This window comes from Bombus flavifrons, chromosome 13 (assembly GCF_040668555.2).
Source record: "Bombus flavifrons isolate JBK064 chromosome 13, iyBomFlav1_principal, whole genome shotgun sequence".
NCBI classification, from domain to species: Eukaryota; Metazoa; Arthropoda; class Insecta; order Hymenoptera; family Apidae; genus Bombus; species Bombus flavifrons.
In genome coordinates this window covers 5,482,807-5,508,000 of record NC_138454.1, presented here as the reverse complement: position 1 = coordinate 5,508,000, position 25,194 = coordinate 5,482,807, and the positions used below count along the sequence as shown (strand labels likewise).

General features: G+C 34.7%; 2 protein-coding genes and 1 long non-coding RNA gene across 9 annotated transcripts in view; 1 reads left to right on the top strand and 2 right to left on the bottom strand.

The window, feature by feature from the left end:
• LOC138186463 (choline/ethanolamine transporter FLVCR2) lies at positions 1 to 18,995 on the bottom strand. 4 transcript variants are annotated; one of them, XM_069126365.1, is made up of 10 exons: positions 13,472 to 13,976; positions 12,756 to 13,117; positions 7,103 to 7,351; positions 5,502 to 5,723; positions 4,058 to 4,282; positions 1,759 to 1,900; positions 1,441 to 1,646; positions 1,133 to 1,236; positions 941 to 1,051; positions 1 to 641 (listed from the first exon to the last, which is right to left on the bottom strand). In XM_069126365.1, exons 3-10 carry the CDS (start codon positions 7,181 to 7,183, stop codon positions 380 to 382), a joined length of 1,353 nt encoding a protein of 450 aa, XP_068982466.1. In that variant the 5' UTR covers positions 7,184 to 7,351; positions 12,756 to 13,117; positions 13,472 to 13,976; the 3' UTR covers positions 1 to 379. The 4 variants fall into 4 exon arrangements, with proteins under 4 accessions (XP_068982466.1, XP_068982467.1, XP_068982468.1 ...); XM_069126366.1 differs by having other exon boundaries at positions 13,546 to 13,976; XM_069126367.1 differs by lacking the exons at positions 12,756 to 13,117; positions 13,472 to 13,976 and adding an exon at positions 18,415 to 18,992.
• Positions 18,996 to 22,361: 3,366 nt separating this feature from the next.
• Positions 22,362 to 25,194, top strand: part of LOC138186541 (uncharacterized protein DDB_G0283697) — a 56,958-nt gene continuing 54,125 nt past the window's right edge. For all 4 annotated transcript variants that reach the window (XM_069126522.1, XM_069126524.1, XM_069126523.1 and 1 more), the window contains exon 1: positions 22,362 to 23,373. In XM_069126522.1, coding sequence (XP_068982623.1) covers positions 23,276 to 23,373 — 98 coding nt within the window. In that variant the 5' untranslated portion in view covers positions 22,362 to 23,275. The remainder of the gene's footprint in view (positions 23,374 to 25,194) is intronic.
• On the bottom strand, positions 23,408 to 24,341 carry LOC138186554 (uncharacterized). The gene is made up of 3 exons (XR_011174917.1): positions 24,213 to 24,341; positions 23,777 to 24,136; positions 23,408 to 23,662 (listed from the first exon to the last, which is right to left on the bottom strand). It is a non-coding gene; the product is annotated as an uncharacterized LOC138186554 (long non-coding RNA).

Genomic DNA, 25,194 nt, shown 5'->3' with positions numbered 1-25,194 from the left:
ATATCATCATAAATACATACTATATCATCAATATTTGAAGATACATCAGTATCCTGTCGTCTTGTATGTCTGAAGTCTTTTTAAACATTCTGGCGAAGTTACTTGCAACTTGTGAATTAAAGAAATACCGTGCATGTAGAAGAAAGAAATAATAATAATAATAATAACGTGAGCTGTGAGGACCTATCTTATCTAATATTTTAACAGAATCAATCATTTCTGATCAGCCTTTGATAATTCATCTGTCTCATCCGCTTTAAAAATAATCATTCTTTGGCGCGGAAGCTCTACTTTCGCAATATCATCGATCACAAAGAAGACTAGTCGATCGTTCCTCCGGCTTTCTGTCAATTAACCTTCGACCACGAAAGATCAACGCCTAAAACTTGGCCTTCTGCCTTCGAAGATCGTTGGGAATGATGATGGTGAGGAACGTGCCGAGGGCCAACGTGCCACAAAGAAAGATGTTCGCCCAGAAGTCGCCCCACTCGTTCAAGGAATAACCGTAGAGAATCGTGAAGACAATACCGAACACTTGACACACTGCGTTTAATAAACCAGTGGAGGTTCCCTCCGGTTCTGGATATGTTAACTCTGCAGCGAACTCGAATCCCACGGGAAGGTAACCGGTCATGAAGAATCTAGAAAATTTGGAAAATTGAATTTTTAATGGAATTTGATATTACATGGGAGGAAGAATTTTTTCTCTTTTTTTTTTTTAATAAAATTCTTATTTAGAAACATTTTTAAAGAATTCTGTACAGTGGTTGGGGGTTATTAGAAATTGTTCATTTAGATAGGGGAATTTCAATGGGAAAAAGTAAAAATAGAAATACCTCACCTAGAGTCGCATGAAACTGCTATGTTAAAATTCATAGAAGTGATTTCTAAAATTAAATAATATTTCAAAATATCAGAGGGATAGTAGCTTTGCACTTACCCTAACATGCCAGCTGTTATGTAAATAATATATATTTCACTGGTGTCTAGCGTGAACGTGAATATGATCATGCCAAAGAATGAGAGAAGATACACGCCCAATGTTGTTTCTCTGCAAATAGATTCCAAATTAAAATTCAAACCACCTGTTAAGCACGCTCTTTCGTTCCATGTATTTGTCAGATTTACTCACTTAAATTTGTGCGTTTTATCGAGTACAATGCCACACACCACAGAGCCCAACATTCCGGCGCACACGATGGTCAAGCCGATTCTTCCAGCGTCTTGTTCATGATTCTACAGATACAGATGTACTAAATAACTTTGCAATTTCATAAAAATGATACAGTCTCTTCGATGCAATTAAAAGATATGAAAAATTAGAGCGGAAAATAAATAAAAATACAAAGATAATATTAATGGTAAAATTTGCTTTTTAATTAAACAAAATATGAGAATCAAAGGACGTAATAAATAAAGAAAAGAAGCCGAAAGACTCACAGGAAAGTATTGAAGAACTATGTGATTGAGGAGCGTGCTGATAGCGTAAAACACGCCCACGTTGATGCCATAGCTGAGCAACAATAACAAGTAACCCGTGTTTGTGACTAATTTCTTCACAGAGACGAAGAAGCTTCCCGTGGATTCAGCCTCCCTTTGTACAGCTTGCGCTGGACTCGGAGGAATCGGTGGTTCAGACTTGAAAACTGAAAGAAAAATTTGATCGTTATTTTTATCCACACGATGAGCAATCTCGTTTAGCTGTGAAACATCGTTTCGAGGAATTTTCAATCTTAAGTTTATGGTTATTACACGCACATAGAAGTATAAGAACCAGAATAGTAGTGGTAAAAGCAGCGACGATATAAAACATCAAGTGCAGTCCTCGGCCAATTACGTTGGGATCTTCGCTGTTTTGCACCAGCATCGGTGGAAAGAGAAAACCGATTGCTATACCCAACTGAAAATAACGGAACGATTATTCTAACTTCTTATAAATAATAAAAGTATATGTAAAAGTTAGCTTCTGTTTAAAAAAATAAGAATGGAAAATGATGGAATTTTTCCAAATGAAAAGGGAGAACGTTATTTATAGTCGCATGTTTGGTAGGCAAGTTTTGTAATGAAATTGCTGACGTGTGGAGAGATGCTCGACGCCCATTGTTGTTATTCCAAGGAAGTGACAGATCATTATTCTTTTCAGCTCATCACGAGCGATTCCGACGAGAGTTCCGCTCTCGAAAGCTTGCGAGAACCGTGGCGAACTTGTACGGGCGGTGATACGTCATAAATAGCAAGGTCAACGATCATTTATATCAATTTTACGATAACTATCGCGTATTTCTTCGTTGATACCATACAACAAATAGGAATTGCTAATAAAAGTTTTATCGCGTGCTCCATTTCGTAGAAGACAAGCGGAATGTTCGATTTTTTACTTGGAAAATAGATCAATTTTTAATTATCGATATATTCTATCGTATCCTATATATTTAACACTTGATAAGACGAAAGAGAATCATTTGACATAAAATGCAATTATATAATTAAATTATATAATTAAATTAAATATAATTTATATTTTTAAGCGATGTACGCTTTTTACTTTTGCGTCGTTAAGCGAAGCAATAGAATAATTCGATTCTGAATACTATAATCATGAATACTTTATTTTCGATATTTTGCATAGTATTTTGCATATAAATCTGTTTCTCACGTACGCATCAACATTCATAACCTGTATGACTCTTCAATTTTTCCTATTTCGCCATAAATTTTCCAGCTAACTCAACACCTCCGATAACTTAAATAGAAAACAGAAATTCGGAAAAACATCGAAGGTAAAATATAAAGCTTTCGAGCAGAAAGAAGTTTAAATAATCTTCGTCCATACGAAGGCACGCAACTCGTAACAAAGCAATCTCGTCGACAATGCACCTTGAACAGATTATCTCCCCGGGGGGAGAAGCTGGTGGAAAGGGGTGTGTAGCTTGTTGCAATGTGGTCGTTGTTTAATTCGCTGGATGGGGTCCAGGATCCCCTTATGCCACCGCGAAATGAAACGTGGGTGCACGGTTCGACTCTGTTTCCCATCTAATCACTGCTTAACTCTTCAACGAGCCTGTCCCTCCAAATAGAGTTCTACCACACAGGTATTGTGCACTCGAGCTCCATTTATCGCCACCATTACTTAACAACTATCACGGAGTCGTACAGATCCACTTACTGATGACTCCATTTATGGAAATCGTGTGCATTTGATACGCATTTCTGTTACCACGGTCAATCGATTAAAGTGGAGGAATCATCGTCGTAAATTGATGGACGCTGACTTTTGAGACGGTAATTGAGACAATAGTCTGATATGATAATGTGGAATGCCTTTCTCAGCATAGCGCTTTGAAACAGTACATAGATGAAGTAGAATGTAAAACGACGTTCAGAAGGACCATGTTCAACAGAGTGTACTAATTAATTGGCGAAGGATAGTTCACTCGCCTGTTCATATAATTGGCTGTTAATTTTCCAGCGAGTAATTCTAATTGGTTTACGTATTCTAGCATTGAGTTATGGGAAATAGACATGATGAAAGCGAACTTGTTTCGTAAGAGGTATCACGTTTAAGCTAGCTTGAAAAGGATGTGCGAGATCAAAGATTGTGGAATTAAACACTTTAACAAGTTGAAATGTTTCGTGTTAGAGATTTTACCAGTAAATTATTCAGTTTTATTCAATTGTTAATTAATTAATCCGGACGTACTTTTTCTTCTTAGAAAATTTCTTAAATTCGAAAAAAAGATGCGAAAGGATCGCTTTTAATACGTATAAATTCTTGTTTCCATGTTCCGAGAAATTTTCTTAAAAGATTGAAATTTTTTCATCTATCGAAATGGAAGCAAAATTAGGCCAGAAATATTGAAAGACCGTAGAAGGTTGGCTCGGAACAATTTTGAAACATCCTCCAAAATGAACATGTAAAAACATTCATCTTCTCTGTAAAAGGTGATTCTTCGGTCTGCTACAATCAATATCCATCGTATCCATTCGATTTTAATTTTGCGAAGCATGCAGCCGATACAAAGCTAGTTGGAAATTTTTCGATCCGACAGTGACTGACCTGATTTCCAAAAACGCCGATGCTGCACGCGCTGCTGACCTGGTCCGGGCCGAACCAAACAGCCGCCAAACGTGCTGGCACCGATAGTACGAAAGCTTGACTCACAGCGACGAATGATTGACCGGCGAAAGTAATCCAGAACCGATCTGGACTCACGCTGAACACCTTTATCCAGGAACCGAGCGTGGTTCCGATCGCTCCTGCCAAGGCTGCGAACCTGAGCCCCTGAAATCAACGATTTATTTCATTTATTTTCTGTAAAAAAAAAAAAAATGAAAAATTACAAAGTGAATAATTGGACGAAAGACTTTTTTCAGAATTTTATTCGAACAGACGTGGAAGAATTCTTTTTATGAAGTTATTTATCAGGAGGAAAATTAACGCTAGGAAGAGAGATATTATTAGTACAGTTAAAAGAAGAAAATATATTTTTTAAAGAAACTTAGATTTTTCGAAATATTATTCGAACAGAGGAATTTTGTAAAATAAATTTATCTGTTTTGGAGAAAATTGATGTAAGGAAGATTATTGATCTTCGAATGGAAAAATTGTGTAGATTTAATTGGTTTGTATTTAAAGTATAGCATGTTCGTACGAGAATTTTAATATACTTCGATGTTCATATTTTTGATAGAGGATTATTTTGTTACTGCAAATAATTTTTAATTTCAGACATCCGTAGGTAAATAATCAAATCTGCCGTGTCTGTTTCGTACGGAGATATCATCGACATTATGATCATCAAAGATCATAAAGAGAGTTGAGAACAATTATTAATTCAAATTACTACGTTTGTTTTACCGAAATGGTAAATACGATATTTTCCTTGTATTTCGAAATCTTTGGACTTAACAAACTCAACCTGCTTAATCGAATTATCTTCCTCCGCACATAAATTTACAACCTACTCCTGATCCACTAATCCTCAAAGCATATAATCAAATTTCCTTATAAATGATGTGAATGCTTTACTTTTCGAAAGAACTAACATCCCCAAAGACTTAAAGAAAAAGAAAAAAACAAAGAGACAGATAGTCATTTTCAGAATCAGATTACAGTGCAATTAAAGTATAATATGCACATTAAATACATAGTAATCGAAAGAAGCATAAAAAAAAATCGAATGGAACTTTTTTGTATTTTTATACGTTCTTCGATAATTTTTCCTTTCATTTCTTTATCAACAACTTTCGAAATGCAACGAGAATGAAAAATCCAATTTTTATATAGATATAAAGATATTCTCCGAGATATCGCTCTCGATAACGAAGCTAATTAGATTAAACTTCCGATCGAGTTAAATTAACTGATTTGAAATATTTCTGTTACGATAAACTCGATCCATGCATAGATAAACACGATTTAAGGATATCAATTTTTCCAGACGATTCTTTAAATAAAACGGGCGAAGTTGATGAAATACAACTTTGGTGATCGCACTTACGAATCTGTCGAGCAGATAGCTCGCTGGAAAGATGAACGGAATATAAGTTATCATGTAGATCATGCTAGTCATGTCAACTGAAAAACTGGACACGTCGTAATAGACCATTATGATGTTCGCGATGATGCTGTATTGGATCCATTGCATCGCGTTGCTGGCGCTGTACAGCACGAAGATCATTAGAATCGCCCATCGTCGTTTGTACACCGTCGTTTCAATAACCTGCGAAAAGATTGTTTTTTAAATTAGAAATCTTTTCTGATGCTGAAATTGTCAAATTTACACTCCTCTGTAAATTCTTGGATCATTTTAATATTAATTATTTTGTTCCCGGAATTTCTAGAACTTTAGTTTTCAAATATTTACAATACTGTAGTTTAAATCCTTTTATAGCTGAAATCGTTTAAATCTACATTTTCACTATACTATAATTTAATTTTTTAATTGTACAATAATCTAAATTTCTTTACACCTAGAATCCTTTGAACTGTCAAATAAATAGAATATCTTGGTACAATTTTCTTCCTGGAATTTATTAAACTTAAGTTGTTCTCAAGTATCTGAATAAAATACTATAATCTAAATCCTTTTATAGCTGAAATCTTTTAAATCTACATTTTCACTATAATTTAATTTTTTAATTGTACAATAATCTAAATTTCTTTACACCTAGAATCCTTTGAACTGTCAAATAAATAGAATATCTTGGTACAATTTTCTTCCTGGAATTTATTAAACTTAAGTTGTTCTCAAGTATCTGAATAAAATACTATAATCTAAATCCTTTTATAGCTGAAATCTTTTAAATCTACATTTTCACTATACTATAATTTAATTTTTTAATTGTACAATAATCTAAATTTCTTTACACCTAGAATCCTTTGAACTGTCAAATAAATAGAATATCTTGGTACAATTTTCTTCCTGGAATTTATTAAACTTAAGTTGTTCTCAAGTATCTGAATAAAATACTATAATCTAAATCCTTTTATAGCTGAAATCTTTTAAATCTACATTTTCACTATAATTTAATTTTTTAATTGTACAATAATCTAAATTTCTTTACACCTAGAATCCTTTGAACTGTCAAATAAATAGAATATCTTGGTACAATTTTCTTTCTGGAATTTATTAAACTTAAGTTTTTAAGTTCTCAAATACCTAAAGAAAATACATAGTATGACCTAAGTTTCTTTGCAATTATGGTTAGCATCCTTTGAAATTAGGTTCTCTAATACTTACGTTACCTTCATCGCAAGTTTCTTTGCACCTAGAATTCTTACATCTAATTTTTCCCTAATTTAAATTTCTTCCATCGAAGTTTCCCAAATTGAAGTGTCTTTAAACATAATCTTTTAAAACAAATCCCTTTCTCTGGACATAATCCCTTGCTTATCTTTCCTTGTATTTTTTAAGTATCCTCGTCAAAGAAACATTCGATTCTCATAAAGAGAAAGAAAAATAATTTAAAAATAGAATGACGGAGGCTCGTTGCTTGTAACAAAATTTATTAACACACTGTACAAGATACCAAATACAAGTTTCCGCGTAGATCAGCCAAAGTTTAGAAGCAGCTCTCGTTTCACAGAGAACGTAGTCACCTGAGACGGTTGAACGCCACTCTCAATGGCCTTTACATAGTCCGCCGAGCTTTTCATTTTTGTATCCTGTTCTTGTTCCATAATCCAGCGAACGTTCTACCAATTTTTCCAAATTGATTCTACTTCACTTCCTCGGGTTACTGCCCTTTAATTTTCGCGATTCACTTCACCTTCACTTCCTCGATCTTCCTGTATTTACTTCGCAACTATTTCCTCAAGTGCCCTTCTGTCTTTCATCGAGTTCGCTCTCTGAAAAAGATCGACAAACAAGTATTGAAACTTTTATTCGAGACAAAATAAGAAAATCGTTGAGAAAGAGAAAAATTTGTAAAAATTGCAAGAAAATTAAGTGCGATTAGGGTTTGTTAAAATTTCTAAGATAATTCTATTTTCGTAAAACGGGTACAAAATTCACGAGTTTCATGATCTCGTTAAAAACTACGATTACAATGAATCAAGAAACACATTCCGACGAATTACGATGAAAAATTCCAGCGAATGATTCTTCATCCACTATAACCATAATCCATCGTAAGTCTAATTACGGAAAATTTAATGATTCTGCACGGTATAAAGTAACAATTAGTGGCTAACACGCTCTTCGGGATTTAACAGGAAACTCGAACAATGAATTCGAACGTAGATGTTGGAAAAATGTATATGAAGATCTCTTGCAGAGTTCTTGACCACAAATGTTCTTCCTTGACTTCTGCTTTTTAATAACAAGATTTTTCTGTTACGTATTGTAACTTGAAAATTATGATATATTCAAGATTTGAAGAATTATGATACGAATAGATAGATATACGATACGGCAGATACGATAGACTCACACGATCGTTTTGAAGAAAAAAGTGCGTGAATTTGAAAAATGTGATCGTGGACGATGATTGAAGGATTTTTAAAGCATCTGTAATTCATAGCGAGTGATATGAACCGGTTCTTATAATAACAATGACAAACAAGACGTACGTTCGATGAACAAACACTGAATTATTTATAAGTACCGTCCTTCAATTTCCAATGTAGGTTCGTCTTCCGATGAGCAATTAACAAGGTGAATAAAATTATCAGTCATATTACTCCACATTTAAGTCTTCTGAGTTGTAGGAATTGTGTATTCAACGATTGCTAGCGAAATTCTGGGTCATTCGCGACTCGTTCGTGATATACCTTTTATCGATAAACCGTTGGTAAACTTTTCCGTATCGAAGTGTCCCTGAATTTAGCTTCTCCGCAGAAGAATCTCTGCTGAGATTTCTAAGTTTACTATTGTTTAGAAATACTTTGAATCCGAAGTTGTCGAGTACGTAAAAAATTTTGAAACCTAAACTTACGAATATTTTAAGAGCTCGAAGAGCTACAGTTTTCGAATATTAAAAAATTGTCGAATTTGTTCTCGCATCTGAGTTCCCAGGTGCCTAAATTCTCGGATACTTGAGAATTGTAAAAACAAATGTTGCAGAATCTAAATTTTCGAACGCTTAAACGCCTACAAATACTCAAACACATACTAAGTCTCTAAAAATCTAAATTCTGGAATATTACAAAATCTGGCGTCGGCTCTATTTCGGTTTAAACTCTCCAATACCATTCTTTTCGATCATCGCGAACGGTAAGTTTTTCAAATTGGTATAAAACTGTGGGAGCTTACAAAGCAACGCAACTGACGCAACTGAGCAAGGTACCTTAGTACTAAATAACAAATTACTGCTCAATTAATGAGAAAGATTGTCGGTGACAAAAAGCCGATTAATGGGCTATCGGTCCGTAAGCGTCGGCGACAAAAAGCCGATTAATGGGCTATCGGTCCGTACGCGTCGGCGACAAAAAACTGATTAATCGGCTATCGGTCGGTAAAGTGTTAACATCGTCGCAACAAGACTAACAAGTCTTCGACTTTTCGCTTACTCCTCGTGTCTGGGTTCGCGCATACCGAGCTTCTCTCAAACCTCAGTTCACCATCCAAAAATCTTTCCAATCTAACTTATGCATCTGACAACTGTGGAACCTGAATTGATTTACAAACTTTCTGCAACCTTAGCTCTCTCGTCGGATTTCCTTTATTCCGATTTCTCTTGCGTTTAAGTTGCTGCAGATCGCGGTACAATAATCTCAGCTACGACGACGCTGGAATTTCCATAGAATTCGACACAAAGGGATATAGAAATTCATCTCGTCTATAAAAGACGGCGACGGTTTCACGGGGCCAACGACGATGGAGCCATATTTCTACGATGAAAATCCTGATTTAGCAAAGGAGGATCGGGTCACATGGCCCTCAAACACGGAATGTATAACTTGGTGGCTCGACCTTGCGCTCATTATCGTGCAAAAGATCGTTCTCGTCCCATTTATTGCAATTAAGCTAGTGGGAAATCCGACACACAGCGTACGTAAGCGTTCGACGGTAACACACTGGCTCAAGAAAATATTTGAATATTATTTACATAAAAATAAATATTTATTACATAGGTGTCTTTATACAGATGTTATAGTTTGTGAAATTTCATTGATATACTGTAATGGGACACGATTGTCGTGATTACGTTGATGGAATGTGAAACTGAGTTGAAAATCATACCTGATATCTACCAACTGTTAACGTATACTATAGGAAATTAGTATGCAGTGTGAATACACAAAAGTATTTGAACGCTTATGACAACAAACTTTCGCATCTATATTGTACGGGTTAAGTAAAATATTTTGGAACTTCATTAGCATTGTGATGAGACACGGCTGCTGTGATTATATTGATTTTGGAATTAATCGAAACATGTATACAGAAGTTATTACTTACTATACAGAAAACTTACATACTTACACTTACATATACTCATGACACATGAAAACATATACTTACAGCAAACAGATGTTCAATGAAAAGATTATATCAGTATTAGTCGGAATATTCAGACTTATTAATAGAATAGTATTGAAATATGTGTAATTTTATGTGTTAGACTAGATTGGTCGTGTAGTGATGACACACGTATGTGAATATGAGCGTGTGGGAGTATGTATGTGCGCGGCGTCTCGAAAAACAGATGAATGTACTGTTCCGTTGGCAGTGCGGAATGGAAAATGGTGAGACAAAGAGAGTGCTGAGACGCGAGCAAATGTATATCGACGAAGATCCTGGAAATCGTTTATTAAATAAATCTAAAACTATTTTAACATGAATTCTAAGTGTATCCTTAGTGTTCCTTTACTTTTATTTCGGCAATTAAGATCCACAATTCTCAACAAATAGATAATTGAGTATTTAAATATTTTTATCATCTCCGCGAAATATATACTTTGCACTAAATATCTTTTAGACTGTACGTGTATTTTCACATTTCTTTCAAAGTTTATCGATATAATCGCCGTAGTTGAGTTTCATAATAGCGCCAATGAAATTTCAGAATGTTTCGTGTAGGAAACGTAATATATTCAAAAAATGGTCAACTCTATAGAATTATATCAATCTGCCTATAACATTATTTTTTTTTTCCGTGCTGGTAGAGTATAAGGTTTCACAAGGTCTCCTTGCAAAGTAGATAAGGATAATCCCGTTTGCTGATCCTTATAAAAACTGTTTAAGAAATCTGGTCGGATAAAGATTCAGATAGGAATAATTTTGAAAGTAGAGATTTATCGGCATCTATCGATTGATAAAATATTGTAAGCTACTCAGCAGGTATTTCAGATCGGAGATTATTCTGACGTAAAATTTAACTTACGAAAATTCCGGGAAGTTAACTATAATTGTCGTGATTATTGCTCGTTAGAATCTCTGATCCTAAGATGAGTCTTTGTTTTGTAAAACCAGTTGAGAATTCACAAGGCTCGGTATACGGAAAAATTTGTGAATAAATTCTCACGTGGAATCGTTCCATCGAGCACGAGTCTGTTTGAAATTATGAACGCAATATTTCCGGTTGAAAGATAGAAAAAAGGACTATTATCTGGTTGATAATTGATAAAAATAGAACATTGACGAGTACGAACGAACCTCGTTACGTATGACACAAGTGTTAATCGGAGAACAAACAAATAATGTATATCAACACAATTATCATCTTGAATATGTATGAAACGGAAAAAATATATCGCGAAAAGAACCTTCGCCTTTGAGGGATATGTTTCCGAAAATAAATGAAAAATCACGGATTGAACCGATATATCCAATGATTAGACGACTGTTCGCGAAATATAAATCGTAATATTAAAAGCTCGATATATTGTTTTCTCTTTCACATTCATCAAACTCTAATAATTTAATTAGTAAAAGGTGATAAATATATTGACGTTTAAAAAAAGCCAATAGACACACGATGCTTTTAATGCAACGAGTAACTCGACGACCGTTTCATAGGAAGTGAATCGAAGGTCGTTCGAGGACTCAACGTGAGTTTCGTCCGGAATTCTAGGTTTTAAGGTCAAGGATCACAGGAACTAGAAGAACCATCTAACGTGCCTGCCTCTACCATAGTGACATCGCTAGCCGAATTGCAAATTTCAATTTGAATTTACGATGAAATCCCATCAACACTTCGACAAATACCATTATTCGAACAAGTTCCAAACCGTATCAATTTTCAGGTAGAGATAATGGCTCCATGAATCATTAATTTACAGAGGAATTTAACAGCGTTGCATACGAAATGAAACGATCGTGCGACGAATGTTCGAATGATCAATAAACGAATCGCGAAATGGTTGCAGCAAACATATAGAGAAATTAAGCAACCTCCTTTTAAATCAGGTATCGAAGCTTTAAAGCAGATATCGTGGAATATTTATCGGGACTCGAGTAATTTAGATTGTGCATTCTTTTTTTTGTTTTTTGAAATTGTGCTGCGGGTGCCACTAATTGGTCGTTGAGCAAATTGATCTTTTAATACTTAATTTACTTTTTTTCTTCGTTTGAAAATTTTACGAGGGATGCTTTATTTACTTTTTTCATTAGAGAATTTGACCAAGAACAGAGAAAGCAGCATTGTGTCGTAGAGTTTTCCTTCTTTTATCGCGATCTCTTTGTGACGCTTGAAACAATTGAAGGACTGTGGTCTGAAAGCTTGTCGCGATACGCAAGATAAACGGCCGGAGAAAGTTCGATATTTGTTTTTTGAGATTGGAATAATTGGTCATAAATGGAAACCTCCATAATTTACCATTAAATTCATTTTTTATTCGTCGAATTTCTACGCACTATTTTATTCAATTCATAATTACCATTTACTACACAGTAGTTATAAAAAGTATTTGTTTTCACATTTCAATATAATAATATATATATACATACATAGATCTGTGTAAATCTTACGATAAGTACAACGACGTGCAAATACTTTTTTTCTAACCGTATTATTTATATCGGAGACTAAATTTTCTCTTCGTGTCGTGCAACTATCGCGAATTAAAAATTCTATTATTTTTAGTTAACCTTTGGTTATAATCAGACTGAAACGTAATTACGTTCAACAGTCGCGGTTGGCGCACCTTTAGTCACAATCGATGCACATTACCTTACAGAACGTACCATTAAAGTGCGACTTTAACGTCAATTACAATAATTTATTTACGATATCCTTCATTTGCTTCGAAGCCGAAACAAACAGTTTCAACTATCGGGAAGAAAAATATCATACAAAATTGAACTTACCTGAACGAAGAAACGCGATGACCTCGTGGATCTGCCGATCGATGAAGAAGAGAGACACCTGTCTCTCGAGATTAGGTCTTCAGCGTGTTACATAAAGTTATGTTAGCGTGTTTTCACCAATTTTCACTGAATTTCAGTCACGATCGAGAATCCGCGACTATTTTCAATTCACGAATGCGAGACACAAAAACGTACGGTCGAGTCCACGTGGATCCCGCGATTGTTCTATGCCGGTCGCAGAACTACGTCGATGTATCGTTGAGCCACGCGCGTACGTAGCTTTTTCGCGATTAATCAGTAGCATATATCAAAGGACAATCAAATCTCAAGCAACAGAATTCATTAAAAAAATAATCGAAGAGCTAATAAAAAAGATTACAGAAATTAATTTTCTGTTAGTGAAGAGAGAGAGACAGAGAGAGAGAGAGAGAGGGAGAGAGAGAGGATTGCTCGATGTAATAAATTGTAGGAATGATTTTTCAGAAACTATTTCTTTCTGATTAATATTTTTCAGAGTCACTTTCCTTTCGATTAATTTTCTTTCCAGAATCAGTTTCTATCCAATTAATGTAACCAATTTTCCACGGAATTGATTTTGCTCGTAAAATCAAGTCAAATGAAATATATTTTGGCAATTATTTATTTGAATTAAATTACGCTTCTCCGCAGAATTTTCCGTATGGAGAAGCGAGCGTGTATACAGCTACGAAATTTACCCTCTTTCTCTCTCTCGCTTTCTCTCTGTTGTGTATTATCGATCAGTCGCTGGGCTACAGGTTACTCGATGTACGTTAACAGGTTCGTTGGTTTCTTTTCGTGCGGTTTATAAAAAAAAAAAGAAAACGTCGCAGAAAGCAATAGAAGCGTTTGCGCTATTTTGTGCAGTCAGGCGAGCTCGTCTGTCATGGCTAGTCGCAGCCGATGCAACATCCGAGTCCACGGAGCGCTGGACATTAACTAAATCCGATAGATTCGCCGCGGCTCGCACCACCTACACGTCCTTCGTTTGATAGCGGCCTCGCGCGCATCGACGGAACACGGCTCGATCCATTGCTTCTGCGCGAGATTTTCGAGCCCGCGATCACCCGTGCCGCGATAAGGGACGTGTCATCCTTGTCATTTTTTCGTTAGTTGTACGGCGCCTTGTGCGATTTCGCAGATCTAAAAGATTTGATGAGTCGATCAGCTGGAGTTAACTTTGATATATATCGTATTAGGCTGCTTGGATTGAAGGAAAATCAGAGATACACTTTTTCCTTTTGTTTTTAGTCTTAGTGGTGCTTTGTAGAATTCTCTTTATATCCTCTATATTTTAATGAAAATTTAAAATTTTCATTTGAAGATTTATATAAGTTTTCTCTTTCCATTTCGTTTCTGGTTTCAAGAGAGAAGAGCAATTTTGATATGGACGAGGATAAAGGTCATAGGATACACTGAAGATGTACAATAGAAGTCCTGTTTTCTGTTTTTCTTTGGCAGATATTTGAGCAGAATCAGAAGAATATTTCAGAACAGAAATATTGTACAATGTTTCGCTAATTTTAATGGCTTGACACGTGAACGTATTGTTTGATTAGCGTATTATACCAGGATCAGCTTCTTTTCCTCTTTTTAGCTCTCAGGAAAATATTACAAAGTTTTGAATGACTCCGAATGGTTGGTATTAGATACGAATATAATGGGTTTAGATAAAAGCATAGAAAGAAAGTACAAATTTTCTTTTCGCAGTCTCTGAAACAAATCATGATAGATCGTGTCGTTCTAGCGATACTACAGACGCGCCTCGAGATTTGAGATTTCTCGTTTTTAACTTTCAATCTATCAATTGATAAGAAAAAAATTAGTCTATACGTACAGAATTTTAATCTAACTTGAGATCGTGATACTTTTCGATCGTGATGATAATCGATGTCCTTAATTGCTTTCTTGTTTAGATAATCTACGAATCTTTTCTTAATCAGTTAATTAACACAAATAATTAAATAATTAAATCGATATTTTTGGAAAAATCAATGCTGTCACATCAATGACGTTGTTAAGTCAATTCGGTAATAAAAAGGCTGATTTTTTTAAACGATTACCTTCGAATTAGAGTAGCCTAATGATCTCGAATGCTGATACATTTTTTTTAAACTTCGCGATAGCTTCGACATTGAACCACGTTACACATTAACAATAACATTACCATAAGTAGGAAACAATTCATTTGTAAAGATAATGCTGCCGAACGATAACAACGTGAAGCATACGAGCAGCGAATTATCGCAGATTTAATGAAACTTTTAACAATGGAACTCAATGGACAAATCATCTGGAATAACACAACGAACTATCTACACTTGAATTTTGCCGCAACCCTCCGTGAAATGTCATCCAAAAATAGAAATATTTCTACCTTGCTAATGTTAATTTAAAACACGTTCGAGCTTCGATTTCTATTCGGTTTAATCAACAGACAAAAATTACTTATTTTGTAAAATAACTTTATAAAAATTAACGCTGCAAATGATATATTGTTACATAAATATCAAGAACAATGTGTCGGAGCGTTCCGATCTAGCCTGTCTGATCAAACACGTGATCGTTCTACTTCGCGAAAATGATTCTGGTTGACACTCGTCAGCTGTAAAAATACATTGTCATAAAAAAAATTAATGCTTCAAATGAAAAATTATTTTATAAATAACCGGAACACGTATCAAAACATTCCAATCTCATCTGTTTGATCAAACACACAATCATTTTACTTCATGAAAACGTTCTAATTAAGAGGCCATCAGGTGTGAAAATACACTGTCGCTGAAAATACGAATACTTTAAATAACGTACAATATATAAACATTGAGAATATACAGAGAAACGTTCTAACTACGCTTGTCTGACCAAACACATAATCATTCTACTTTGTAACAATAGAGCAGAGAAAGAGACGAGAAATGTAGAATAATCATATCGATGTCAATATAATACAAATATAGTGGATACTATAAACAATACAAATGTTTGTTTAATACAGTTTTTTTTTGCGCGAAAACTCGTTCGATCAAAGAAATTACAAATCATAGAATCATTTGGTTAAATCATTGGATGACATGCAGGGCATTGCTGTTTATCGTGATCTTTATCGGTGTAAGACTTTGTTAACAAAAAACAACGAGCAACAGTTGCAGTATACAATGCGACATGGAGTTACTAATTGCCCGGTTCGTGCTCGCAGCGTGATAGTAAACCGAGTAAACAGGATCTTCCAAGAATACCGCTGCCTAAGCCCCGCAAATCCGATTTTACTGTCAGTGAATACAGTCGATCACGTATCAACGAGCGGATATGTAGCAATCGCGCCTAACGGAAAGTAAACCGTGAAAATTCTCAGACTTTTAATCAAACTTCCACGAAAATGTAATATAATATACACCTTCTACGTTTACATATACAAAATACCATACACTATAGATTATTAATGAAGCGATAAACGTATCCGGTTTTAACGAAATTAGTTTGACGTTTTATAGCCATATGTTTTTTTTCTAAAAATATCAGAAGAAATATGTTTTCGTGTTATTGATAATTAATAAAAATATATTTCTCTCGGAGTATAAAAAAATGCAATCTTGGAAAGACTGTGAGACATATAGAATTTTTCTAATGATATTCTTAAAAGTGATGTCACTTTTCCTTTATTTACGATTTAAATTAACAATTTGAAGCGAAAAAATTACAAAATAAAATAGATAGGCAATCATCTGATTGTAAGTATACTAGACGCGTTTGGGTTAACATACCTGTTCTAATTTATTTAATCTGATCTCCAAAAAGGAAATATGTTTCCTATATTCATCATTGTTAATTATTTGTGAATAAAATATCTGTTAGGAGAATCGATCTCTTTTAATTAATTTCGAGAGTTATTTCTGAGTAATCGTATTGTTTCAAGAGTAACAGCCGATCACATGATCTCAACTCGATCCTGTAAGAATTTTCCATGAAACGAACCTCTTCACTTATCATTATCCTCGACCACTCGCCAGTGACGAATGTTTCATTGTTGCTTGTTTTTTTTTTTTTTTATTGTAGATAAAAAATTATACAATTGATGAGATAACAAGCCCAAAAAAAGAAAGAGAAAGAGACGGGAAATAGTCGAGTACGTGCTAGAAACCTGGATAAATTCGCCTCGACACAAAAAGCATCTCTCTGGTAAACAAGAGATTCGATCTTCAGTTAAGATAAATCGAGACAATACACAACAAGACTAATATTTTAAAACAAACCAATTTCTCTATCCTTATGTCGATCGTTTGGTGTTGAAATTATTTTGAAAATACTTTTTTCTCTTTCAAACGAGAGTCACCTTGTCGAAACACGTTCGACTCGATTTGTCTCTCGCAATTGACGCAATATGTTTAAACAATTATTATTGTGCCACCGTTACTGGATTCCACTCGGCCTTGCTAAACTCGAATCCAGACGACCAAAGCGGCTACGTGATAAGGCGCGTCATTGATAAAACATTTTAGTGACGATTAAAACTGTTATCTTCATTATCTCGCGCGCACACCGTATTACACGACATAAATTATTATGTTGCCTGATGTTAAGCTCTTCTTCTCCGGTTATGCAATGTTTCTCTTTCTGCACCTAAGAATTATGTATGTATAGGATGTATGTGCATGTATGCAAAAGATGAACGAGGAAAAAATCGTTTGATCCATCGATGTCTGATATTGTTAGAGGAAATTTCGATATCAGTGCTTCTTAACTATCTGCAGATCTTTGTGTTTTGTTTTTAGCCAAGTAATTGGAGAATCAGGATAGACAATGTTATCTATGTAGTGTTTTGAGTATCACGATGTTCTATGATGTTTTTGTTGTGGCTATATTTTGGAGATGTTTTTCTTCAGCACTCGTGAACGGAAGATTTTCCTTTTTTTCTTATACGAAGTCGATTAAATAATAGTTCAGTTTATGGAATAATAGTTCATAGACGAGATAAACTCATCCGTGCAGTGTCCACCACGATGTTTCGTGATATTTTTGTTATGGTTTTTATATTTTGGGGATGCTTTTTTCCAGATAGCTTTCTTCAGCGGAAGATTATTCTCTGCTTTAGGATGTTATCGAATTGTAGATTGATTAAAGTAATTGTTAATAGAAATAATTAAGATAGGTTTCTTATTTGCGTAGTATCACAAATTTTTGTAATAATTATATTTTAAGAGTATTTTCCTTGTTCTTCATTGATGTTCAATTCTTCGTAGCAGAAGGATGAAGGAAAGTGAAAGAATAGAAAAAAATATAATTAATTACTGCAATGAAATAAAAATACTCCGATTCTCTGGTAGGTGCAACTTTGAGAAACAAAAGATTAAAATCTGAATATATATTGATTGTATGATTCGATTTAATTGAAGATTATCAAATAATTGGGACAACATTCATAATATCTGAAGTAATACCGGCACATAGCAGTAATAGAAAAGTTTCTTTCCAAGGATTCCACAAAGTGCATAGTATACAATGTATGTACTGTACATAGTCTATGTCCACGTCGTTGCAGATAAAAGTTACAAACAGTAGGAAAGTCGCTCGAGCGAGACTATCTCAATGAGGCGCTTATCTAATCGAACAAAAAAGTAATGAAAATAAAAAGAATTCATACCTGAGGAGATAGCGTTTGATGGGAATGCTGATTAGGGTGCAGAAGACCGGTCGATTCTTCTGGAACATCTTTTTGAACTTCGTTCATTTCTTCGTCATTGAATTCACACGCTCGATTTTGATCAACGAATTCCTATTTTATGCTTTCTTGCAATTGTCGAATGTTCTTCACTAAGAAACTTCAAACTTTCGTAGGCAAAATAACGAAATGTAGCAAAAGAAGGGGCCTAATTTATGGCACCCTCGAGTGTCTTCGCTTTCGTTTCTTAGAACCGAGATCGACCAAGGCCAGACGATCGTTCCGAGCGTAGGAATCTCCGCGTTTTCTTATAATTTGGTAATTTTTTAAACGTGAAACTACTAAAGATTCGAGTAAAGATAAGGTTAATTGAACTGGAGTTAATAGAAAAGCTTGAAGCGTGCGTTTTAATAAATTTGAAGAAAAGTTTCTGACACTGTGGATACTATAACGAAGCAGGATCACGAAAGTTCGCGAGCTTTAGTCGTCGGAACGTGCGGTCTCGTCGTTCGACAAGCAGCGATTGATTATAACCGAAGACCCATGACGATTGTTCGAAGCCGCGCCTGTTGGCAAAGCAGAGCCGAACTGGAATATTAATTTTCTTAGCAGAAACGTGTTTACAATGTCTGAAACGAGCGCAGACTTGTCGACTGATACGAGTTTCACATTATTTGATTAGTGTGGTGAACTGTGACGTTAAGTCGGGGCGTTGACGAATTCTCTTGCATTGGCAACATTTATCGAACTATGATTCCACTGTTAATTAACGCAGCTGTCATTAAGTCAAGCTATATTGTCTCGACGAAGAGAAGAAACGTTTAACAAACGTTAATTAAAACGTTAAGTCTTGAGAATAATTAGAAGTTTCTAATAGGAAATTGAAAGCGTTGCTTAACCCTTTGTAACTTACTATTAAAATACCATCTTAATTCATGTAATAATTCATTCATTGTTAAAACACCATATAACTTGCTGTTAAATCTTATATATTATATAGTATTATATAGTATATGCTATACTTTTTATATTTTATTTTATTTATTGTCATTTCGTTCGATTCGTTCCTTTCACATTTCATTTCATTTTTCTTCCTTTTCACCGATTCCAACCTCGTTTCCACTTCTTCTTTCTATTTATTTTCTACTTCAACTTCTTCTCTGACCTTAACTTCCATCAACCTTGATCTTTTATTTTCCTTTTCCATTTTCCATTTTCGCTCTTCCCTTTTCCCATTTTGTTTTCAAATATTTAACCGTAATATTCAACGTAATATTTCCTTCTTATTCCTTTCTTTTCTCTTGGCTTGGTAAATCTTTCCTTGCGTATTTATTATTTTTACTGAATTATCTTGTTCACAATATTATTATGGGAATTGTAGAAATTATATTTGCTACAAAGTGGCTTATTTGTAACAATTATTACATCATAATTCTTAAATCAATGAAAAGTAAAAGAGCTGTAGCAGATTACTTTCCTTATTTTTCACGAGTTAAACAATATTTTGATTTATCAGAAGGACTTGTAATTAAGAATCGATAAGATTATCTGTCGCATAGATGGAATAAAAACGTAGTTTTTTGATATCAACGACTCCTATTTTCTACTAAGAAACGAATGATTTTATATTGAAATCAACACTTTCGATTCAAGGGATTGAATACGCTGTTAAAATACGAATGTTTATTGAGCCGATGATTGAATTCGAACGTGCTTAATATGATAATGAGATCGCATACAGAGGTTCATCCTTCCTATTGATTGTCTCTAAATCTCTTAACCTTTGCCTGAAGTAGCCACCAGAGCTTTCATTGTATTGCGCATGATAATATTTGTCTTTGTATTTTAGTGATTTCTGCACTTTAGATCTCCCACGTAAGCGGAGTAAACTATTACAGGGAACAAATCATTTTACCGCAGAACAAGTTTGCAGTAGAAGAAAAATAATCGAGTTGCGTCATAGTAGAATGCACTTGTTATTAGTCAGCTCTTGACTTTGAAAATGTCAAAGAATTCTTTCTTGATAATAAAAATCTCCACACTGGTAATAAATGTTTCAATCAAATGAGAATATTTAAGACACTGACAGTTTGGTAATGTTTAAGTTTGATAAGTTAATTCTCTTTGCAAAAATAATACCTATTCATCTATTTTGTCCATCTTAATCCTTTTTTTAATTTTTAAAGAATTTTAAGAATTTCCATAACTATAAAAAAATCCAGGTTACTTATTAACATATCTATTTTATTATCCAATAGGTTCTTAATTGCTAAAAATTTTCAATTGAAACTTGAGGAAACTATAGAAAAGTGAAATGTCACTTGTGCCTAAGTTTTGTCTTATGTGTACGTGGGAATAAATTGAGGATAAATTAGATGAATAGCAAAGGATACAATTGGAAAAATGATGAAAATGAAGTTGGAAGAATAGTAGAGTTCTGTTGGTTTTGTCGCCTGGTTGAAGTAGAAAAGTCCTATTCGACACAGTTTGGTTAATGGTTACCGACGGCGTTAGCCAGACGCGCCTAAGTTATAGGCAACCACGTACACGAGGTACGAATTCTATTAGCCCAATGGTAGGTGCACGAAGCGTCACCAAACAGAACGTCTGTTTTATCACTAGGAACGATAAAACAAATTCTGCAATTCCGAATTTCTCCTACAGAGATCTCCAAATTTTCGAAATTTCTTCGCCACTAATCGAAATTACTAACATATCTTTATCTAACAATTAAAATTATCGCGATGGAAATTGTACATATGCAATTATATTTACGATACTAATATAAGCACTATACGTCTATTTTTAAAAGAAAGAAACAGAACTAATAACTGTTATAAGGACGTTTTTTTTTTAGTAATAGTGCATAAATAAAATAATATCGTAAAAAGTAAAATATAACAAAGTAATAAGCGTATTGAAATAATACTTAAAATGATCTTCCACATATTACGTAACTTGCAAGCCGTATGACAACACAGGAAGATAATCGAATCAGACACGAAGTCTCCGTAGAAAAGTGAAATGAAAAATTACGAGCGAGTTCGATCATATTTCGCTCTCAATGCTGTGTACTTTGTTAGGCGAATGATTTTCACTTTGTTTGCAGGCGACATGGACCGAGACAATACCGACTTAACGACTTAGATAAAAGTTACATAATAACCGCGTAGCTTTTTCTTCGGTCGTTTTCTCAGGAAATATTTCCCGCTATTTCAAGCGCCGTTATGATTCTTATGTTAATTGATTCGCCTCGAATCTGTGAAAGAGAAAACGACCAACTACCAACTAATTTATGAAGATTATTAAATCAATCTTCCATCCGTTTCTATTAAAAGATCTTGAAAAATTAATCTTCTATAGATGTAACTCAAATATTTCAAAAGATAGAAGCCATAAACGAGTTTACATAAGAATATGATTTAGGAAAAAATTGTATTGTCATAATCTTCGTTATTTTTCTTCGTTTTTAAACGTATTAGCTATTACATAAATGATGGAATAACTTGTTCCAGGTTTCATTTTTTTTTTGAAAAAATATTCTAGAAGAAGTAATTCCAAAGTTCGACTAGAGATGCAAGGTTAAAACTGAAACGAATTGCAAATATCGACGTTTACATGGAAAATGCAGCTATTCCATTGGACAGCTGCATCCTAGAGGAAGCTAAGTGTCGACATGGAATAACGCGTTAGCGTGGTACGCAACGATGCTGAGAAGGTGCACGTGTGTCTACATGCGGGGACTTTAGCTCTGCTTCAGTTCAATCTTATCGTGCGGCCCGCTCACATCTCCTGGATGCATACCAGTTACCGATCTAATAACGGTATCATCGGCCCGCTGTTCAAATTTCCAGCGTGAAAAGTGCGTGAAAGTGCCGACATCCCACGGCGGATATTCAAAATTCCCCTTAGTTCGAGAAACTCGATCTTTGAACGTCTTTCTTCAGAATCTTCAAACGTGACACGCTGTTTATTAATTTCCAACAGCGGTAACGTAACAGAGGCTAATTTAAGGAACCGAGTTAAATATTTAGACGAATATGAAGAAAAAAATAAATTACGATAATCGAACTTCGTTTGAAAAGAATCTTCAAACGCGATACGTTGTCTATTGATTTTTGAAAACAGCGATGAGACGGACGTTTACTTAAGAAATATTTACAAGAATAATCGAACTGAAGAGATTTAAAAAAAAAAATTATATAATCTAACTTAAAAAAAGAAAAAGGGGAAAAGACGGTAGATGAAGCAGAGATTTATTTAAGGAACTGAATAGGCATCAGGCAGGAGGAAAGAAACTGCAATAATCCGGATCTGTATCATTAAGTTCTGAAAAGATTCAAACAGCCTGAGGATCTCCTTTTAAAGATCAACCAACAACAACAAGTCGTTGCATTTCCTCAATCAGTTCGGCTCGATATCGTTAGAGTTCGATCGAGAAGTATTTATCGACTGTATCAGATAACCAGAACGTTGCAGCGTATCGTGAAACTCGATCAAATAACTAGAATCAGTCATCAGAGTCAGCAGTGTCTGTATAGAAGTTGTTCCAAGTTTCTCGAGGATATTTCCAAATATTCGCAGAGAGACGAAGGCAAAAATTTCTCGGAGCATCTTCGACTAACAAACTCGTACTAACAGATTCGAGTAGCTAGAGTTTCGAAGACTTTTTTCTTTTTTATCTCGTCAACCTTCGGCAAAGGGAAGAAAAATGGACTCGATAGCGATCAGCGTGCAAGGAACAGTCAAGTGGATCCATCAGCTATAATTAAACGTCAATCCTATCGTCGTTGAACAGAGACACCGCCCGATCGATTGATATTCGATTCGAGAGGCTTGTTCAATGAATGGAAAAATGTTGATGTCGCCTGGTATGAGTTTAGTGGTGGCTGGTGTTGCTTCTGGTATTTGTTTTCTGATCTACAGTGGTGTCCTTAGGGGGTAAGTGCAGTTTTCATTTGATTTGTTGTTTCATTTGATTTGTTGTTTCATTTTCCATTTATCTTTGACAATACAAGTCTGGATAATTGTAAGGAAAGATCTTTCGATCGTTTCTTTCAATTTTTCATTTGATTCCTCTAAAAGAAAGATTTTCCAATTCTCGGGGGGTGAGCGTGAAGTGAAGATCACTAAATGTGGTTCCCTTTCAATTTTTAAATATTATTATTCTTTATTTATCGTTAGATTTGATAGGGCTGATAAGGTATTGGTGACCACAGTTACGTGTATCCTATAAATATATAAATGTAAAACAATATTCACACGATTATTTTGATACAGTCGTCTTAGTTAATGTTATTATTTAGTAAGTAATTGCGTAGCCTTCTTTGATATTAATAAATACTTCAATCGTTCGAAAAAGAGATCTCCTGACCGATGGACCAAAATGGAGAACGCAACGCGGTAAAAGTAGGCCGAGCACCTCGATTCCGATTGTTAATCTCCATTGATATATTATTCAATTTCATAAATATACGGTTCGTGCGGTGATTATATTTTCTTAGAACCTGCTTTAGCTTCTTCTGGTCACGGCGGCGAAAAAATACGCTTTCGAGCCTTGAAGATATCGCAGATAGGCGTTAATGGCGCGTGACGTAGAGTGCACATTATGCACATGTTTCGTCTGTTTGTGATGCGCTTTGAAGTACTTCTTCTTCTTCGTCTTCTCCTCGTTCTTCACACACGAACGATTTTCTTGAATTTTCTGTTGATTTTATTTCAGATTTTAAATACATAATAATATCGATCACTCAAGAAATTTAGAAATCGCGTTTAGATACCGAATTCCAATCGATTTGTTTTCTTTCCATTTAACGGCGCTTCGTTCTACCACTTTTTGCATTTTTTTTTTCTTTTTACTAGCATCGTATGCAACATTTTCATCGTGAAACGTATACCAAAAGTGATAAGTTTCTATCGAAACGAACTCATCGATCATAAAGCGTATCTGATCCTCGTGACAACAACGAGGATCAACGTCCAATGATCGTCGAGTTTGACAAGAATCACAAATATTATTCGTGTATTCACATAGAGACATGCCGCTTTTATGCAACGTAATCCATGAGTACATCGATTATTACGCGATTCAAGACAAAAAAAAAAACAAGATACTAATCTGCTATGATATAAATACTGAGATAAAATTCTTTCGCACGTAAACAATTCCTAAATTTAGGCTGATCGACTTGAATTTTAAATAATCGAGAATTTTCTCAAGATAGAATAGGTGGCTACAATCAGAAAATTCACCCATAGATATATTAATACTACGTCAATTAGTTTCATACATAGCGAATTCGATAAGAAAAAAAGTCGTGTCATTAGAAAGCTTCAAAAAAAGATCCTAAACGAGGTTAGTGTATTTTCAATTCCCGTCTTTCAAGTATTTGTCGAATATTTCTTTTCTCTTTGAGATACGCGTTCCTGCGGTTGGCGTTCCCCGTCTTCGATAGATTATATCTATTATGAAACTTGCCACGATGATTTCGTTAATGCATCTTGAAGAGTTACGAGAAACATCACGCTACGCGTGACTTAAATATTCATTAGGCTGTTTCTTGCGTTGCGTTTCATTCCCGGTTTTTATAGACAAACCGCCTAGAATCTAATAGGAAAAGAGAAGAAGATAATCTCATATCTTGGTATCTCGATTTTCTCTGTTCCCATAGCTGTAACAACGCTCTTCGTCGGTTTCCTTCGATTCAACACAGTTTCGAAGATGTCTTTAATTGGAAAGCCACGAAATCTGGCATCACCTGA

Excerpts from the sequence above, each read along its gene's own strand:
- LOC138186463 (XM_069126364.1), bottom strand. The coding sequence starts at position 18,501 with ATGAACGAAGTTCAAAAAGATGTTCCAGAAGAATCGACCGGTCTTCTG. Across the intron at positions 5,724-18,414 it reads ATCAAACGCTATCTCCTCAG|GTTATTGAAACGACGGTGTA; the intron begins GTATGAATTCTT and ends ATCTTTTCGCAG. Across the intron at positions 1,052-1,132 it reads GATAAAACGCACAAATTTAA|AGAAACAACATTGGGCGTGT; the intron begins GTGAGTAAATCT and ends ATCTATTTGCAG.